This window comes from Macaca mulatta, chromosome 1 (assembly GCF_049350105.2).
Source record: "Macaca mulatta isolate MMU2019108-1 chromosome 1, T2T-MMU8v2.0, whole genome shotgun sequence".
NCBI lineage: Eukaryota > Metazoa > Chordata > Mammalia > Primates > Cercopithecidae > Macaca > Macaca mulatta.
In genome coordinates this window covers 162908956-162930775 of record NC_133406.1, presented here as the reverse complement: position 1 = coordinate 162930775, position 21820 = coordinate 162908956, and the positions used below count along the sequence as shown (strand labels likewise).

Below are 21820 nucleotides of genomic sequence, written 5' to 3'. Positions count from 1 at the left end.
AATATTTTTAAAGTATGTTTTTAAACATATGCAGATTGCTATCAAGACTTAAACACAACCCTTCAAATACTTTAGCCACTGAATGTTTCTGACAGTAGCTTATCAAGACACATCCAATGCTGCAAAATCCGATGCCTCTCCTAAGCTGACTCTAGTTATGCAAAATTAATGCAACAGCAACTACAGATGCCACATAATCATAGAGTACCAAGGCTAGAAGTTACCACCTCAAGGATAAACACAGCCTCTTCATCTCACAATTGAAAAAAGGAAGTTCAAAGAGATTGACTCCTTCATGATGACCCAGCTAAGGGCTAAGATCCCCATTAATGTCTCCTGATTCTGTAGCTTAGTTCTGTTTCCTCATCAGCACAAGAAAAGTAAAGTTGGTTTCTGGTTAAAAATTACTTTTAAATCCCCTATAATATCTTTATGAGACTAAATTTTGTTTTTCATTATTTAAATATTTTATAATACAAGATAAACTCGGTGCAAAAATGTAAAACATGAAAAGAAATAAAGTTCCAATAATCTTTATACCATAAAGTTATCACTTTTTTAAGCTTTAAGAAAAAATTAAATTTTAGTAAGTTTAATATACTGTAAATCAACATACAGGGGAATATGTTACTAGATAAATTTCTTGTTCTAAAGGTTCTAAATCCCACAAAGTGTTTATCTACTTTCAAATCAAAATAGGACTTCAGGTTCTAACCATGGTCATGAAACTAGATGTTAAAATATATTTCTAATATTAATGAAGAAAATATAAATAGAACATTCATGTTTATGGCCATACCAGCCTGAACATGCCCAATCTTACCTGATCTCGGAAGCTAAGCAGGGTAAGGCATGGTAGGCTTTAAAAAAAAAAAAAAGAAAAATTCATTCTTCAGAGAAGCATTAACTGAATGGGGTAGCAGGAGTGCAGATGACACAGTGGTGGCAGCAAGAGTGGAGGAATCCAGAGCAATCACTGCTTCCAACACTGGTACAACTGCTCACTCTTTGCTCTATGCTTTTACAATTGATGATCAATAGATCAAACAATTTAAGGAAGCTTTCTTCCTACCTAACAACAAAATGGTGACATCACAGTAAATGAATTTAGGATAGCCAAGGGTCATTCAAATTTCAACAGATGCAGAATTACAAAATATAATCAAAGAAAGTTATCTATAATAGTATGAATTCCCAGAATGCTTTTTACCAATATGTTTAGAAAAAGACACAGAGAGGGGGAAAAAATCCACAAAATATTCTGAATCTTTAAACAAGTATGGCAACGGTTAAAATCAATGTGGAGAAACTACATCATATACAACAAACTTGGGATCTAGCTTCAAAAACCTCAATCTAGAAAAAAAGATGGTTAAATTAATGGTCCACTAAGTGTTACATGCTATATGGTGTACATGCAAAATGCCTATGGAGTTGTTCTACTGGAATTCTTTCAAGCCAAATTTATGAGTCACATTTATTTAGTTCAGGTTAGTGAGGAATGAAAGGACATAAGTTTCACTATTTATAATTTCATTTTTGACAAAAAGAAAATTTCTCCATGTTACATATTTCTACATAATTAAAAATTCTAGTAAAAATTAAATATCATTTAAAAAGAACTGCCACCACTAAGGATATTCTGCAAACTGTTCCAAAAGTTGTCCAAATATATTTTGAACAACAAGGATTGAGTCCAGTAAAGTGAGACACTGATTCTTATAAAGAGGAAAACATTCTATTTGGTTTTATTTTTTAGATAAAGCTTGGTAATTCAGTAGTGCTACCTTACAGGCATATGCAACCTAATGTAACCACTACATAATTCCTGTGTGTCAAACAGCACCCATACACACACACACAAAATTAGTTTTTCTTTTTAATCACAATCTAAAAAGGAAATAACCACAATGACATGGAACACACTGTGTATTATGTTTATACACATTATACACTCTGAGTTATTTTTATTTAATAATTTGTCTCTTAAAGAATTCTCATTAATTGGTCAGACATGCTTCTTACCCCTGCCCTTGAGGAAATCATGACTCTTTCCCCCTCAATCACTGATTTTTCTTTAAATGCCAAATGCTCATATTTATTATCATTAGTATTATTGGCTTCACAGTTTCCAAGTATAAAGAACATTAACAAGTTTCTAATGCCCAAGAACACTCCAGTGGTCTCCTTAGGAACACCTGCCACATTTAAAATGTCAGTGCAGTTTTAATAGATGACACCATTTGTTTAAAAGCAACCCAAGTTATTTTCAAGACTGTTAAGTAAATGTCCACTGAGCCCTGTAGTTTCTCTAAATGTGTTACTAGGATTCTATAACCTATATACTTCAAGAGAATCTGGTACTATGTTTAAAAACTTCCCCTAAATGCTAAAGTAAAAAATCATTGAGCAACGCGCGGCTTTTCCTTATTAAAAACAACAATTTTCACACTTTTTGCTTTATGCATCTCTACTGGTAAAAAATAAAAATTGTCAGTCGAGCACGGAGGCTCACACCTGTAATCCCAGCACTTTGGGAGGCCGAGGCGGACGGATCACGAGGTTAGGAGTTCAAGACCAGCCTGGCCAATATGGTGAAACCCCATCTCTACTAAAAAAATACAAAAATTAGCCAGGCATAGTGGCACCCACCTGTAGTCCCAGCCCAGGAGGGAGACTGAGGCAGGAGAATCACTGGAACCCAGGAGGCAGAGGTTGCAGTGAGCCAAGATCACACCACTGCACTCCAGCCTGGGAGACAGAGTGAGACTCTGTCTCTAAAATAAATAAATAAATAAAATAAAAATAAAAATTGTCAGGCTTGTTCCCAATATATGTATACTAAGTAAACTATATGTTCTACTATACTTAAAGGAATTACAAATACATGTTATAATGTATTTCAAAAAACCCAGACATTCTTAAAATGAGCAAAAAACCTCTAAATAGTATTTTCTTCCTATCTCCCAGCGGATGATCTTGTACATAGCCTGGTATGCACATAATCCCCCCATGCTTTAGTTTCATCTGTCTTACTGTGGTAAAAATCACACAAAATTTACCTTTTTAACCATTTTTAAAGTATATAATCCAGTGGCACTTAGTACAATCACAATGTTGTGCAACCATCACCATTATCCAGTTCCAAAACATTTTCATCACCCCAAAAGGAAATCCTATACATATTACGCAGTCAGTCCTCATTCTACCCTTCCCCAACCCCCTGGCTAACCATTCATCTGCTTTCAGTCTCTATAAATTTGCCTCTTCTGGATTATTTCATATAAACAGAAAAATATATGACCTATTGTGTCTGGTTTCTTTCATTAGTACAATGGTTTCAAGATTCATTCATATTGTAGCTTCATTACTTTTTACAGTTGAGTACCATTCCATTGTATTGATATACCTTGTTGTGATGTATCCATTCATCAACAGATGAACACTTGAACTGTTTCCACCTTTTGGCTATTGTGAATTGTGCTGCTGTGAACACCTGTGTACAAATTTGTGTTTAAACACCTATTTTTAATTATTTGGAGTATACATCTAAAAGTGGAATTGCTGAGGGGGGCGTGGTGACTCACGCCTGTAATCCCAGCACTTTGGGAGGCCTAGGTGGGCGAATCACTTGAGGTCAGGCATTGGAGACTAGCCAAGCCAACATGGTGAAACCCTGTCTCTACTTAAAAAAAAAAAAAATTAGCCAGGCATGGTGGCAAGCACCTGTAGTCCCAGCTACTCGGGAGGCCGAGGCAGAAGAATCACTTGAACCCAGAAGGCGGAGGTTGCAGTGAAACAAGATTGCACCACTGCACTCCAGCCTGGATGACAGAGGAAAACTCCAGCTCAATAAATAAATAAATAAATAAATAAATAAATAAATAAATAAATGTGGAATTGCTGAATCATATGGTAATTCTACGTTTAACTTACTGAGGAACCACCAAACTGTTATCCACAGTGGGTGCACCATTTTACCCTGCCACCAGCAATGTATAAGTGTTTCCATATCTCATTTTATAAACAATGAATTGACCAAGAATACAATTTTACCCAAAAAACAAAATGGTCTATAATGGGCATGTTTTGGCAGCCTACCAACCTGTCCGCATACCTTTTTGCTGGAGGATATACCTTTGCTCTAGAAGAGTAGACCAATGCAGCCTTTTTTTTTTGCCCAATAATCACACCCCTGACAATTGTTAATTCACCCAGGGATGGACTGACCAAGGAAGCCCATCTATTGGATAGTCAAAAACCAGGTTCTCTTTAGAGACTGTGACAAGGCTCTGGGAATAAAATGTCATATAAAGTTGGGATCATGATAAGCACAGTAGGAAGCCAATGTCATTTGCAAAATGAAATTTCAGGGGAAAGGAAGAAAGTGTGCAAAAAACATTAATAAAATAAGAAAAACTAGCCTGTACTGTACAAAGACAAGCAGTGGTGAGAGAGTATATATAATCTTGAATACTGACGGGTTATAATTTCATGAGGCCTGCCTCGAATTTGTTTTCTGATCATGAGGATTCATAAGATTGTTTGCTATCATTTATTTAAAATAAACCCCTTTGTTGTTTGAGATACTGAGTGAATTTCTGATTCCTGCAACTAACAAGCTCCAAACAAGTTCTGATTACCGTAACTTTATTGTCCTTGTTAGTTTTAAATAGCTTAAAGAAGTTATTTACTAGTTACTGAATTTAAGTAACTTGTATAGGAAATTTTAAAAGACTGTCAGTGTTTTTTAATCACATTATTATAGCCTTCAAAAAACAGTATTTTTCCCCTGAAGACTCAAAGATCCTTACGGGAATAGACCTTAAAAGATGACCTTTTCAATTTATCCCTAGGTTCTGCTTTTCCAAATATATGCCACAGAATTATTGAGTTTTCTCTCTTAAAATAGAAAGCTGAATGCAACTACATTATAGCTAATAGAATAAAAATTTCACAATCATCTAGAAAAAAACCCCTGACCAGTCACATCAAGATTCCCTTGATATTTCCCTACTCCAGAATTTTAGATTACCCATTCTATGAAACAATCCACTGTAAAATCTAAAATGTTTACCTCTTATTCTAGTATTACAAATACATAAAAGTTTCATATAATAGAGACAAGTTAAATAACTTCTAGTTAAAAACTAATACGGTAACGAACAACACACCTCAAATATACCCCAAACTACATGTATGTTAAACTATATGTATGCTATCATTTCATAGTAACTCCAAAGACACAGGACATGTCATTTTAAATTAATTCTAGCATCTACTCAAAATTATGAGTTTTTACAGAGAAAGTTGAGTACTATCCTCTACTGAAAATCTTTAATAGAACAGACACACATAAAAAGGCAAGGACACACATTTTCTTTGAAGTCCTTCAATTCAATAAAGACAACCACAATCAAATTCTTAACCACTCTGTAGGCTTCTAATGCCTACTGGCAAAACTCTAGACTGTAAAATTATACTTACAATCATACAAAACATTCTGATAATACTAAATATAAATTTATTTTATAATACAATGACTTCTTCTCTTTGGAAGTCTGGTATTATTAAAAACTGAACTTACGTTTCTTTTATGACCATGTAAAAACATGATTTTACCACTAGGTAACAAACTCGGACACCTCATCTGTAAACATAAGACTCCTCTTATATGTCTCCCCATAGCTGAGTTCAACGAACCATATGAATGATGGTATCGCATATTTATCTTTTCTTTTGAAAATTTAAATGTTAAAAAAATCACTAATGCTATGTAAAATTCAGGATCTTGAAAGTCAAATAATGATATCAAAATTTTTCTACTATGAAAAGCATGCTAAATTTTTCTCTGACATTTTCAAAGCAGGGTAATGCTTGAAATTTCACCACTGATACATCAACCAACCAGAAAGACATGATTCCCTCAAAGAGCTTATGGTCTCCTGTACACATTTACAGGCAATTGTAACTACAACACAGCACACAAGCAGCAACTAATAATCAGTCTTGAAGATGAGAAAGATTTCTCAGAGAATATGATGTCTAAATTGCGAAAGGCTTCTCCCTTTGTAGAAGTAGCGCAATAACTAAGAAAACGGGGAAAGTAGAGCAGGCAGTTAGGCATATGAGGAGGCCTAGAGTTAGAGAACATAATTCAGGAACTAAGGAAATCAAGATTCAATTGGAATAGAATGTAGAGGGGGAGGCAGACAGTAAAAGACATGTTTAAAAATCATGCAGTGATTCATTTTAAAGAGTCGATTTTATTCTAAGACATTTACTCCAGCTACAGTATAAGAGTTCATTGGCAAAGTAAACCAGCACCACAGAAAGCAAATAAATATGTTAAGTAATCCAGAAAACAGATGACAGTGGCCTACGAAAGAAAGACAGAAAGACAGAAAGACAGACAGACAGACAGTTTCAGACATGTTCCATTGGGTATACTATGGGACATGGAAATGCAGCTATCTACTAAACGGCCTGATACTCAAGAATAATCTGAGTTGGTGACAGGCATTTCAAAATTCATCAATATATAGATAGTAATTTAAGCCACAGCAGTGAGTGGGAACACCCAGAGAGAGTATGCAAAGGAAGAACAAAGCCAATAACTGAAGCCTAAGCAGTGCCAAAAGTTAAGGGCAAGAACACATAAAGAAGTGAGTCCAAAACCATGTATATAATACACTAATTATAATTACAGAAATCAAAATAAAGTTTTTTGGTAGAAACAAAAGTTTAGCATCATACTGCCAGCTAAAAATAATTGGAAGGCAGTTGTAGTGTTCCTCAAATCTAGCCCAATCACCTTGATTTGGTAAATAATTTAAAAATAAACTTTAACAATATAGTGAGATTCTAGATCTAAATAATATAAGCATCTTAAAATAAAAACATTATCTAGTTATAATCAGTGTCTCAAAAAAAAAACACTACTGGCCCGGCACAATGGCTCATACCTGTAATCCCAAGACTTTGGGAGGATCACTTGACACCCAAAGTTCATGACCAGCCTGGGCAATACAGAAAGACCTTGTCTCTACAAAAAATTAAATAAAATTAGAAGGTTGAGGCAGGAGGATCACTTGAGCCCAGGAGTTCAAGGCTGCAGTGAGCCATGATTGTGTCACTGCACTTCAGCCTGGGTGACAGAGTGAGACCCTCCCTTTAAAAAAAAAAACATCCAGTGAAGAAAGAGTTTGGGAAAAAAATTAAGAAATAAAAATTTAAATTTAAATTAAAAAAAAAAAAGTCCAGGCATGGTGCCTCACACCTGTAATCCCAGCACTTTGGGAGGCCAAGGTGGCCGGATAGCTTGAGCCCAGGAGTTTGAGACCAGCCTGGGCAACATAGCAAAACCCCATCTCTACAAAAAAATATAAAAATTAGCCACATGTGGTGGTGTGCACCTGTAGTCCCAGCTACTTGGGAGGCCAAGGCAGGAGGATCTCCTGTGCCCAGGAAATCGAGGCTGCAGTAAGGCATGATTACACCACTGTACTCCAGCCTGGGCAACAGAGCGAGACCCTGTCTCGAAAAAATATAAATATAATAATGATAAAATAAAAGAAGATACTTCCAGTTTTTATTGTAATCTTTTTCAGTCTCACATCTTACACTCATTGCCAATAAGAAAGTAACATGATCCTTCCCTCTAAGTTTAAGCATAATCTTAATTATGTTTTGAGAACCTTTAGTTAAAATATATGAATGCGTTAATAATTGAAGGGTCGGGTGTGCTGGCTGACGCCTGTAATCCCAATACTTTGGGAGGCCGAGGAAGGAGGCCAGGAGTTCAAAACTAGCCTGGGCAACATAGTGAGGCCTTGTCTCTATTTAAAAAAAAAAAATTACCCAGGTGTGGTGGCACACACCTGCTACTCGGGCAGCTGAGGTGGGAGGACTGCTTGAGCCAGAGGGGCTGAGGCTGTAGTGAGCCTAGATTGTGCCACTGCACTACAACCTGGGTGACAGAGTAAGTGAGAACCTATCTCAAAAGAAACAAAACAAAACAAACAAAATAAACTAAAAGGAATGATAATGTAAAACAAGTGAAAAATAGCAAAAAAAAAACACCTGAATCAAATTTTTCCAACATAAATGGTAAAAATTAAAGTATACGGAAAAACAGATTTCTCCAAAATACTCTATATTTAAATTTATTTAAAAAGAAAACCATGTACTAGAAACTGGATTAAACTGATAAGCCATATAAAAAGAGCATATTCACCGTGGCTTTATTAAAATACTATACAGCAAATCTGGTACAACAAAAATCCTTGAAATATCTATGAAAAATAGCTAACAAATACATAATTCCTTAGACTCTTAGAATTACCATTTCAAACCTAGTAAAAAAGTTTCATATCTTCTTGTGTGTCACATTCTCTCTTGTACCTATCCTCATGAGCTTTATCTCACCAGTAACCTAATCTTTATTTCTGTTCCAATCTCAGCAACACCTAATCATAACTAAAACAAGTAGGTAAAAGTTACCGTCATTCTTCAATTAAAATTCCTACTGTTCCAATTTCTGACTTCAACTTCTTTAAAAAAAGAAGTTGCTGAAACTGTTTTTTAAGGTATAAGTAAAAGTTCGCCCACGGTAATCCCCAGATAATCAAATTGCAGGCTTGGGGTTCAGTATTATAGGAATAAAACATACCCAGTGCATATTTAAATTACATCAGAGACATCCACTTACAGTCATAACAGTAACTGATACGGAATGGCCATCCTGCCATCCACAACTACAAAACTGGAGAAAATATACAAATAATAACTATTTCCAAACATTAGACAACAGACAGCCTGTAACTGTGATCTGTGAAAGAGGGCAAACAAACGAAATAAGCCCTATTATCACCCTCTCTTTCTACTTGGAAGTACTGTCAGTACTATAGAACAGGGAGGTGCGTTGCTGAGCAGAGAGACAGAAAACAGTTTGGGGAAGCTGAAGCAGCTAGAATTTGTGGGACGGAGTATCAAAAAGGAAGAAGCAACACAGAAAGACAAACAATGCTATCTGCATAGAGGTCCTCTCGAGTCTGGCTGAATATAATGCTGCACACACATAAGATGAGACTCCACAAACCAAGCAAAGAACAACTACCAAGGAGCTATATAAAGAACAACTAACAGTGTCCTCACAAGGCTAGAAACATTCAGGATTCCATCAACTATAGTAAATTACCTCTTTAAACAAGATATCACTAAGGCCATACTACAGAAGGCTAACCAAGATCTAGAGAACAGGCTACTCTGTACTTCCCCTAACAAAGGTAAGCATAAGCCTTAACAGGACCAAGTTTATCCCCAAATTAACTGCCTGTCAGAACAAATGTCAACATTTTTTAAGGAAAGAAAACAAAACCCTGACCCTCAGCAACATATGTACAATGTCTATAATCCAGTTCCCAAGACTAGCAGACATGTGTGAAAATACCATCATAGCATACCACAGAAAATCTTGCCTGAGAGGGTCCTGCACGAATTATTAGTCTCCTCTGGCCACATTCAGATTTTCCCTGTTAAAATCAGAGAATAAAGAGACAAACAAAAGCAGCTTTCCACAATAAAAGAAAGAAAAGTTAAACAAAAAGACTCCACTGAAAAGTGAGACCAAAAAAAAAAAAGAGAGAAGTAGGTCACAAGACAGATCTCTTCCCATTTATTACTATACATTATAATATCTGATAACATGAAACACAAAAAATGGCATATATGGTATACTCTTCTTACTAATATGTAAAAATACAACATTCCTAAACCTACTTGTGAAATAATAAAAAATAAATATATTGGTCTCTACTCCCAGTTCTGGGCATAGAGCTCCTAAAACTCTTGTAAATAGGGATACTAGAAAAATCTTTGTCCCTAATAGTTGGTCTTTGATCTCAGTTCCTGACACATAGCTCCTAAGACCTCTACAATTTTCTGAGTGACAGCAGTGCCTGAATCCTTTAGAATTTCCTGGATGACAGGAGACCCTTTTGTTCTAATAAAGTCACTCTGGGTGGAGTCCTGGGTGCAAGATGGTCATTATAAAGAGCAAGCCATCATTACAACTTACAAGCCCTAACCCTTGTATCCTCTGGGGAGGTTAGAGGAGCTGGAGATTGAGTTAATAATCATGCATGCCTAAGAAATTAAGCTCTATTTTGAAAAACCCTTAAAAGACAAAGTTTAGAAGCTACTAGATTGGTGAACACATCTACGAGCTATGAGGGTGGCCGACCCAAACTCCACAGGAAAAAAAGCTTCTGTGCCTGGGACCCTTCCAGACCTTGCCGTACATCTCTCTTCATCTGACTCTTCATTTGGATCCTTTGAAATATCCTTTGTAATTAATCGGCCATAATAAATAAATTGTTTTCCTGAGGTCTGTGAGCCACTCTAGCAAATTACTGAATCTGAGGAGGGGCTGGTGGGAACCTCCACTTTGTAGTCAAGTCAGACAGAAACTGTGGGTAACCTGATGACCTACCATTTGTGATTGGCTTCTGAAGTGGGAGGCAGTCTTGTAGGATGAAGACTTTAACCTGTGGGGTCTGCACTAACTACAGTTAGTGTCAGAATATTGAATGGAATTGTAGGACATCCAACTGAGTCAGAGAATTGGTCAGTGGGAAAAATCACCACAAATCTGGTCACAGAAGTGTTGAGCGTGAGTACAGAGAAGAACAGTTGAGGTTTCCTACAGATCTGATGTCAGAATTGAAGTACTGAGAAAGAGTGAATACAAAAGGAAAAAAGTTGGGTTTTTTTCTGTACACTTCTATAAAAAATTACCAAAATTAAGTTTCTGCAACTAAAAGCTAAGCTTCAATTAGTGTCAAAATTGTAGATAAGTAATTGTTTCAGATGGGGTTTATTGCTAAATGAGTCTTTCTTACCATATATAAGGAAACAATTATTGTTTCCCTATTCAGAATTTAGATCTGGTAACTTACATAAACACAGCCCCCAAACCGGAAAGCATACAAACAAGAAAACACAATCAAACATCCCACACACTAACACGTGTTTATTCAAAGATAAACTCCTCAATATATCAATCACTAAAGAACCATGAGACATAATTCTGACAGTGTTATTCTGATATCCAAGTTCAAAGAAAACTAAAAGCAGTCAATTAGAAGGAAAGTCTTAGTTACTAAAGGAAGGTACTATAATAGCAGTGACTTGTGAAAGCCAACAAAAACGAAGAAAATAATAAAAAGTCACAGAACTTAGAAAAGAACATAGAAAAGAAACAGATTATAAGAACACAAAAAACCAAGCAGCCCAAAATCATTTACCACAGGAAAAAAACAGACCTACTCTGGCAATGATGCCAGAAAAGTATTACTTCATAACCTCTGTCAAAAGATGAACCTAAATCAAAAAGAAAAGGTTAAGTGTGGCCAGCTGTGGTGGCTCACACCTGTAATCCCAGCACTTTGGGATGTTGAGGTGGACAGATCACTTGAGGTCAGGAGTTCGAGACCAGCCTGGCCAACATGGTGAAACCCCATCTCTACTAAAAAAAAAAAAAAAATACAAAAACTAGCTGGGTATGGTGGCACATGCCTGTAATCCCAGCTACTCAGGAGGCTGAGGCAGGAGAATCGCTTGAACCTGGGAGGCAGAGGTTGCAGTGAGCTGAGATGGCACCACTGCACTCCAGCCTGGGTGACAGAGTGAGACTCTGTCTCAAAAAGAAAAGAAAAGGTTAAATTATACTTGGGTACAAATATACTTGGATTACGGCAGAGAGTTACTTTTAGATACCATCTAAAGTAGTTGAAACAAAACAAGTTGATATTCAAAGGAAAAAGCAAAAACTTCACTTAATGTTTTAATTAGTCAATGGGTTTACTCTACTTACAAGCGAAACTTACATATTTTAGAGCAGCAGTCCCCAACCTTTTTGACACTGGGAACCAGTTTCCTGAAGTACAATTTTTTCCACAGACCGGGTGGTGGGGGTTCAGGAGGGGTGGTTTCAGGATGATTCAAGCACATTACATTTATTGTGCACTTTATTTCTATTATTGTTATTATTCCATTGTAATATCTAATGAAATAATTATACAACTCACCATAATGTAGAATCAGTGGGAGCCCTGAGCTTGTTTTCCTGCAACTAGACGATCTCATCTAGGGGTGATAGGAGACAGTGACAGATCATCAGGCATTAGATTCTCATAAGGAGCGTGCAACCCAGATCCCTCACATGCACAGTTCACAATAGAGTTCATGCTCCTATGAGAATCTAATTTCACTGCTGATCTGACAGGAGGTGCAGCTCAGGGAGGAGCAGCTGTAAATACAGATGAAGCTTTGCTTGCTTGCCTGCTGCTCACCTCCTGGTGTGCGGCCTGTTCCTAACAGGCCACGGACTGGTTGGGGACCCCTGTTTTAGAAAGCTACCTCTCTCCTCCCATTAATCTTTGTGCCAGACTAGAGGGGTAAATCTGGCTATTATCCTACAGCCTTTTCTGGTGAGTTGAGAAGGTACACCAAGCATGAGCTTTCCTTAGTAATCTTTGACTTTAATATACCTACTGCATTCTAAAATACCCCAGAATATTCTTTTCAAATTATCCAAATCCTCTATTTGAAATCAAGCTATAGTCATAGTTTTATTTCACCAGTTTATTCTTCACAAATAAGATGTTCTTTAGAATAGTGAACATGAAAGTATTTCATTCAATAAATAAAGCAAATTACTTACCTATAATGCTGGTTCTATAACAAATAAAAATCAGATAATCAGATAATCAATAACAGAGCTTAACCTCAGGGTAAACAATTCCTGACAACTGAGTCCCCAAGATCTGCTCCATGAGGTTTCTCAACATAGAAACAAACCCAAAAGTCCATGAAATAAGTCCTCACTGGATGAGGTAACCAAGTATAGTTCAAACTAGTAATTAAAAGATAGAAGTTTGATCCTATTTAGTAATTCATTATGTTACTTAAAATTAATAATCTAAAAATCTTAATTACGAGTTAGGAAATGGGGACTGTATAACGGTACCTATCCTGTCTACTTTCAAACTGTCATGATAGTCAAATGAGAAACTAATGAAACTGATTTGTAAATTACGAAGCACAATACAAATGTAATCTTATTCAGGGCAGGATGACTCCTCTAGTGATTTTTAAGCAAGATTCTGGAGTTTTTCTGGTCCCTTGAAAGAAATTACTTTGACCAACAGTAAAAGTAGACTCTCAATAAGTAAATCTCCAAGAACTGATTAAGATTTTCTCTATGCAGCTTCCAAAATTGATGAAAATATCAAATGTTTGTTTAATCAACTATGAAATAAGCATGGTGCAATAGAAGGACATATTATAATTATTTACTATCATTAACATTTTCCAAAAACCAAGTTTAACACTACAATTCTTAGAAACTCTTTAATGTGGCTTGAAAATAATACTCTCACCTGCAGAGTACCTGAGCAACACTCTTAGATGAGCGATAACTATCTTACAGGTTCATTACGTAGAAACTTAAGAACTGGTATAAATGTTAGCAATCCGTTATCAATAAGTTAATCTTTGTAAGATCTCAAGAATCTAGAATCCCTAAATTTGACTTTTCACCCCCTTATCTGTTCATGAAATGTTATAATACCAACAATCCTTAAATGAAGATACCCAAGGTCTTTCAAACATAAATTTATTTAAGTAATGTTGCACAATGATAATTCAGAGGCAGCTGACCAAATCACATTTTCATTTAGAAGTTTATTTTCCAGTGATTACGTTTTGAATTGGAAGAAATGCTCTGAACATTAAAGCCTAAGAGCTAAAATCTTCCACACTTGTGCTTCCTGGAGCCAGACCTTCAAAATTTAGAGATCTGTTTCAGTGCTCCTGTTTCAAAAATTAGCAAGAGGTCAATTCCCAAACAGAAAGGGCAATCACAGTTACGTAAATAATCTCATTCAGGGAGGCTATTTAAGCCAAAAAAGAAGTTATTAGGTACTGTATTATCTAACACTTTAACAGATTCTATCAACCCTGAAGATCAAAGAGCTTTCAGATAGAATATTTCTTTTGATCCTCCACCCCTAATCTTTCAGAAGTCATGTCTAATAAAATAATCCACAGATGGAATCTTGCCAGAGAAAAAGATATTCTCTGGTCCCTTTCTCACAGTGGGGTACTCCATTTGGAAAAATATATAAAAGAACACTGTGGATTTATGCGCTAGAGAAGAGGGATGGCATCTAGACAGGCATCAAGCTAGTACCCGGAACATCCACAGATTTGTTCCCCTGGTCTGTTGCCTAACTTATCATAAATTACATCTAAGACTAAGACTCTACACAATACTTTTGCAAACATTTACAAGTGATCAGATGACCTTATATGGGATATCTTTGCATACAAGACAGATAAACTATAAGCTGAACACTAGGATAGAAGGCCGTTGATCACTGTTAGCTTAGAGGAAAAATTTCAAGTAGAGTAACACAGAGTTATGTCCCCCTGGCTCTTGACAAACAACTATGCCATGCTCAGAATTTTCTGTTAACAACCTACTTTTAAAACTGGCTATCAGGAAATATTCATTCCCTACTGGTAGAGATATTCATATTTAGGCTGGGCAATGCTCAACCTCGGTTTCAAAAAGCAATTACCTGGAGAACTTTTCTAGCATAGGGAGAATAAGGAAGTGAAGTAACATTTGACAAGGTATGTACACGTGCGTACAGGACAGTAAAAAACCCAAGTGCTTTTTAACATCATTTTCAAACTGCCAGACATTTACTTGAGACTTGAAAGCACCAGACAGATGTCATGATGCTATTTTTAGCAATGGCAACTTGGATTAAAAAGAGCCAATATTATATCCAACCATCTCTTGGCTCTAGACAAAAAGCATAGGAATGAAGGTATAGGGGAGGAAAGAGAGACTTTACTGAAAGAGATTAGATCTGACATGATCAAACACCCTCCCCCAATTTTCCTTAAATTAGCTCTGAGATGCTAATCATGATACTCCATCTCACTTCTGATTTGCTTCCTTTGAAAAAAACAAAAAAGATAAAGTTTCAAAAGTGCTATCCTGGCCTGGTGCAGTGGCTCGTGCCTGTAATCCCAGCACTTTGGGAGGCCAAGGCGGGCAGATCACTTGAGCCCAGGAGTTCAAGATCAGCCTGGACAACATGGCGAACCCCTGTCTCAACTAAAATTACAAAAAATTAGACAGGTGTGATGGCGTGCACCTGTAAGCCCCAGCAACTCGGGAGGCTGAGGTGGAAGGACAACCTAAGCCTGAGAGGTCAAAGCTATGGTGAGCCATGACTGTGCCACTGTGCTCCAGCCCGGTTGATTTAAAAAAAAAAAAAAAAAAGTGCTATCCTTCAAATGATCTGGAGCAAGGCAAAAAAGCAAGAATCAGTAATTTGTTTTCCCCAATGTCACCCAATGAAGCATTAATTCGAAAACACTGTCCTAACAAAGCAACTAGCATCCAAATTCCAAAGGACTCTCTATATCTTAAGGAACGCATGAAAAATAAACATATAAAAGCACACTATATTAAATGTATAAAAGCACCCATTAAGCTGTATTGTTCTCATCCTCAAAGGGTTATGAATGTGGAATATCAATGTTACAACTGTATCTTTAGATAACTGTTTTATGTGAACATCATCCTTCAGAATTATTATCAGGCAATCTCTTACAAAAAGTAATACTGTAGTGAATTACTAGAAAAAAAATTTCCACAATCAATAACCAGTCAAGATTAAAACAATAAAAAGCAAAGAATAGAACATATATCATTTTATAAAAATTCACATTTCTTTAGTTTTTGGTATTTTTCTAAGACATATGCTCTCCTTCCCTGCACTGCAGATAAACAGGTCTACCTTTAAAAACTGATACTAGGCCAGGTGCAGTGGCTCATGCCTACACCCAATACTTTGGGAGGCTGAGGTGCGAGGATCAATCAAGCCCAGGAGATTAAGACCCGCCTGGGCACCATGGCGAAACCCTGCCTCTACAAAATACAAAAAAATATTAGCCAGGCGTGGTGGCATGCGCCTGTAGTCCCAGCTACTTGGGAGGCTGAGAAGGGAGGATTGCTTGAGCCCAGGGAAGCCAAGGTTGCAGTGAACCATGATTGCACCTCTGTACTCCAGCCTGGGCGATGGAGCAAGATGCTGTCTCAAAAAAAAAAACAAAAACTGTTAGTATATATGAACAGCAGAACTCAACTTATTTCTAATACAAAAAAACACTTCATTTATGAGTTGTTCTGCTATCTAAAATTAGACTTCAAATATTCCAAATACTCGAGACTCTAACATTTTCACAAAATTGTAAAATGCTCAGATGACATGAACTATCAAATACAACATTAAAATAGTATTTCAAAAGAGCAGAAGAAAACTTTTCAGAAGAGAGGCCTACGCTGAAAGATCACTGTATTACCATATACAAATCTAAACTATCTACAATGCATGGCAAAAATAATATTATGTCCCCACAACCAGGATTTGATACTTTGATCTGACACATAGCAGGGTCTGGCAATTGTCACCAACAAAACTATTAGAAATGTTCCTCAAATCAAAGTATTTATGTACAGTCTATATAATCTGATTGTGGTATTAATTCAAAAGCCTACCCTGTAGGAGTAAAGGTAATTAACTTATTACATAAGTCTGTCTTTTACTGTTGCTAATCATGATATTTAAGAGCACTGTGTGCTATAGTTCCTTTCAGGATTATCTAGACATAGTAAGCTCCAAATCTTTTGTGTTACGGCCCCGAATACAGAAAATCTAAGCAAGTAATATTGTGAAAATTTTGGATACAGAATTCTTTATTTAAAACAGTGACTTAGCAAGGTTGAGAGCTGGTAATATTTTAAGATACAGTCTTCCTTTATATTTAGTATCAGGAAAAGCTACGTCAAATGTTTTATGTAAACTATCCAGTAGACTAACTCTTGCTAATATGTTAATTACAATATACTGTCATAGTGTTAACAGTAATATCCACTTCTCTAAGTCACAAAAGTCAAAGATGATGCATAAAGCACATTTTTTAATAAAAAATTTTAATTGGGAATTAAATGTAAGTAAGATATAAGTAGATATCAAGCCTGCTAGACTTCACATATCTGGATGATATCTAAGCACTCATTAATTGTTCTATGCTACCTAGAATTATAAATCAAAGCATACTGTGGTAACTCGATGTGTTTCCATTTTATAAATTAACTAAAAATGATATAAAACATATTAAAACAACAAAAACACTACCAACCATGTCTTTTCTAATTGAGACAAGAAATATCAGAACTGGAAAGACCATGCTGTCATAGAACACATGTGTAGAGTTGAGTTTAAAAGTCTTTTTTTGGAGTTTTTCTAGGAGTTGAGAAAATCATGTTAAACCTAAAATTTTAGTGAAAACATTAATTTTAGCTGTAATAAAAACACTATGAATAGACATTTATGAATAGATACTGAAAAACTTGGGGAATAATAAACAAAGCAGAATTCATGGTTACCATATTTACACATACTCTTTGTTGTGTTTCAGTGCCACATGATCTGATTCAAAGTAATAAACATCAGGATCATCATCTTCCTCTTCTGTAATGTGCTGACTGGCACTCTCTTTGGCAGATGGCAAATGTCCAATATTGAGTCTTGCCTCTGAGGGCAGTTTACTTAGTCCTTCACTTCCACAATTTTGAGAGTCACAACATATCCCTTTTTCATTTTGAGAAATTTCACCAGGATTTGTGGGAGACTGACTTACATTATCACTAACAGTTGCATTTGTTTCATTAGGACTAAGATTATTCTCCTCAAATTGTCCATTTTCTCTGTAAGGAGAACTGTTTTTAGTAGGACTACCTCTGGTAGGGGCTGCCCTTCGTGGTGAGGTTCTCAGAGTATAACGATGTTCTTGAGGTTCTGATAAAGACATCATTTGAGCTGAAACACAGTCTAGAACAGAAGATGGTTCAGGTTCTCCGGAGGCTGGCATACTCTCAAGACTTGTGTCCAGGTTGTTACTGGTGTTTTCTTTACACTGCTCTTTTGAGGCACTGCTATCTCCCACCACATCTACTTCCTCCTCAGAATCCCTTAAAGATGACTGAGTTTCAGAAAAGGGCCCTGCAGCTGGCTCAGTAGTCAGCTGATTAACATGTTCCACAGGCAGGCAGGCAGTTACTATTTTATGGTCCTCCAACTTGACCTGCACTTGTGAATTTGTGCAAGGCACGTTATGGTCTATATAACTGTCCTCCTTCCTACTATCAAGGAACATTGAAGTTTGGGTATCCGAATCCCCATTTTCAGCTACTGATTTTTCCTGTAACACATAGGAACCAAGGCTATTTTGTTTAGTGTTCCCATCAGGCTGACAGTCATCACAGTTTATAACAGCTGCATCACTGTCATCGACACCATTGACAGCCAAATAGCCTGTGATTTCTTCAACTACTGCAGAATTAAGTGGCCCTTCCTCACTGACATTCACCTTTTTAATTTCCCTTTTCTCACAATCATCCAGTATAAGACATCGACAAGCTCGTTTAGTCCCTTGAAAATCTGCATCATTGTCCACTACTGTACTCCTCTGTTCTACTGACTCCTTGTCTGATTTTATAGGTGAATCTTCTTCTGAACTGTTTGGTGCTTCAGATCTAAGACAACGCTTAATTCTTTTTAAAACTGGTGAAACAGGTTCTGTTTGCCTTCTCTCACAATTTTCTATAGCCTGCCTTTCTATGTTATCCTTTTCTGAAGAAGAAAGTCCTCTTTTCCTAGGGCTTACCCATGATTCTCGGGTACTCTGCTGTTTTAAATCAGTGGTTCTCCCATTATTATTTCCTTTCTGAATTGGCACAGGCTCTGGTCTCTTCTTTGGTGATCTTGATCGTACTTGAGAATTAGAAGAGATTTCTTCAGGATGCGCAATGCTACGATTCCTTAAAGTTCTACCACAAAAAGATTCATCCAAGCCGTTTAACCCCACTGTTGATCTTGTAACACGAGTAGATCGGGAAGCAGCCATACTATGGCAAGTCCCTACAATACGGTCATCATGATCCACTCATTGGGAAACCTTCAAAAATGTAAACAAAATAATGAGAAAAAGGTAACAGTTAATATACCTAGAACGAAAGTATAAAGCTATAACTTTTTTAATCCAAGTATACTCGGACGTTATGGTCTATATAACGGTCTATATAACTGCCAATATTAAATTATGTGACAAAAATTCTTTAACATTTCCAATAATTATATAAATTATAGCTAACAAGTATACAGCACTTAATATGTTCCATGAGTCTTTCTATATAACTTACATATATAAACTCACTTAAGTCTCATAACAACTCAGATAGGTACTACTATCATCCCTACTTCACGAGTAAGATGAAGGCACACTGAGTAATCTATCCAAGATCACAATTCTAGTAAGTGGAAGGGCAGGACTCTAGAGACCATACCTGCCTCACTGTGTATTTGCCTCTCAGATAGGCATAAAATACCCAGAAAATATCTATCCTAAAGATGTGATTTCATTTTGGTCATTAAAATAATAATCTTCGGCTGGGCATGGTGGCTCACGCCTGTATTCCCAGCAGTTTGGGAGGCTGAGGCAGGAGGATCACAAGGTCAGGAGTTCAAGACCAGCCTGACCAACATGGTGAAACCCTGTGTCTACTAAAAATACAAAAATTAGCCAGGTGTGGTGGCACACACCTGTAATCCCAGCTACTCAGGAGGCTTAGGCAGGAAAATTACTTGAACCCAGGAGGCAGAGGTTGCAGTGAGCTGAGATCATGCCACTGCACTCCAGCCTCGGCGACAGAGCGAGACTCCGTCTCAAAAACAAATAAAATAAATAAATAAATAAAATAATAATATTGAACCTATATAGCAGCTATCTTTCAAAAACTATTCCAATCATTTCTCGTGTTCTTTCAAAATGTCCCTGGTATACAGAAAGGCAGGCTCTCCTCTTTTTAATTTACTTTTGCCAAAATGAGTTTCAGATCAAATCCCTTAATAACTAATAATCTGGCATCCAAAAAATTTTGCTTGCAGTATTTTTCATAACTAAATAGATAAAAATCAAAATGCTAGCTTGCACTGGCTAAGAACAAAACAAACCAAACCCAAGCCTTCCTAGTCTCTAGAAATAAAGCCATAAATTAGTAGGTGAAAGGTACTGTTCCAAAGATCAGAAAAATGGGAAAGAAGCCTCTGAAGCAAATACTTACATTTAAGAAATCAAGACTACTCATATAATCCCACCCTTTCCTTCTTCGCACTCCTGTGTAGAGCACATGCCAGCGCCAGTTTTAATGTGTGGTTTGGGAGATGAAAAGGTATTCTGGTGTGGATGCTTGAGGTTTACATGACAGAAATGTAAGGGATATAGAAAATTCCTGGATTGATCCATTTGGGTAAACTAGTGAGTTGGTGATATTTTCCAGAGGCTCTCCCATCAAGCAAAATAAAGGAGCTGTTAACATTTGAAGTCTCTATTCCCCTGCTCCTCTTCTGTTTAGTTTTCACAAAGTACCCTGTCATTTTACCACCTAACTTTGAGTGAGATGCAGGATGATTAGTTAGAGAAAGAGGCCAGTGGTAGCAATAGTGCAAAGTTTCACAGTCCCTTCCTCCTGCCTTTGGTCATCAACAGTCTCCCTTCCCATGTAAACCTCAAAATGCCATTCTGACTCCTTTCCCTAAAAATCAAACACAATCTCTCCTTTGTTTCAACAAGAAGTATCTAATAGTGGAAAGGCTGGAAGAATTACAGAAGACACAGCAACATGCTACCACATATAAAAAAAGAAACACTAAAGGAAATAATCTCCCTGTTCCTGCCTGCTGACAAGTGAGAAAGTACCCTGTAAATATTTAAGTTGGCTGAGTTTAGTGTTGTCTCAGAGTATGGCATACTTTTAAATTTTTAATTAACAATTTTTTTAAATCTTGTAAGAATCACAAAACTAGCCCTGGAATTAAAGCATGGTTATTTGTTCTAGAGAATTTCATAGCAATCAAGTGAACAATAAGTACGAGACACCAATCAGAACTTAGAAACACATTTCTTACAGTAGTAAACTTTTATTGTTTTGGGGAATCCTTAAAAGAACTGCTGACATTTAATACTCATTTGCTAATATATTATCATTAAGATTACAATCTTTCTGTTTTTTTCATGGGTAACAAACACTGAGTGTCCCATAATTTTCCACTTTTAGTTATAAAACATTTAAGTTAAACTTCAAATGATGTTTTAGAAGAACACAAACTGGCCAGGGACAGTGGCTCATGCCCGTAATCCCAGCACTTTGGGAGGTTGAGGCAGATGGATCACTTGAGGTCAGGAGTTCGAGACCAGCCTGGCCAACATGGTGAAACCCCATCTCTACTAAAAATACAAAAAACTAGCGGGGCATGGTGGCACATGCCTGTAATCCCAGCTACTCGGGAGGCTGAGGCAGGAGAATCACTTGAACCCAGGAGGCAAAGGTTGCAGTGAGCCGAGATCACACCACTGCACTCCAGGCTGGGCAACAGAGCGAGACTCTGTCTCAAAAAAAATAAAAAGAAAAGAACATAAATTGAAATATATGAAAAGCAACTTGTTTCATGTATCCAAATCTGGCACTCTAAAATGTTAAGATTACTTATTTTTAAATATTAAATATGTATGTAAACACACAAAAAAGCATAAGACTAAGTTAATTTAATAAATAAAATGCCTATGAAATCTAATCCATATTATCTTTAATGCAAATTTAATTATACTCATAATT

At 36.6% G+C, this 21820-nt stretch overlaps 1 protein-coding gene across 48 annotated transcripts in view; it reads right to left on the bottom strand.

Annotated features, from left to right (window-relative positions):
* Positions 1–21820, bottom strand: part of ZZZ3 (zinc finger ZZ-type containing 3) — a 122028-nt gene that overhangs the window by 50018 nt on the left and 50190 nt on the right. For 31 of the 48 annotated variants that reach the window (XM_077953752.1, XM_077953844.1, XM_077953781.1 and 28 more), the window contains one exon: positions 17549–19104. The exons of the other annotated variants lie outside the window; for them this stretch is intronic. In XM_077953752.1, coding sequence (XP_077809878.1) covers positions 17549–19053 — 1505 coding nt within the window. In that variant the 5' untranslated portion in view covers positions 19054–19104. The remainder of the gene's footprint in view (positions 1–17548; positions 19105–21820) is intronic. 48 annotated transcript variants of the gene reach the window in all.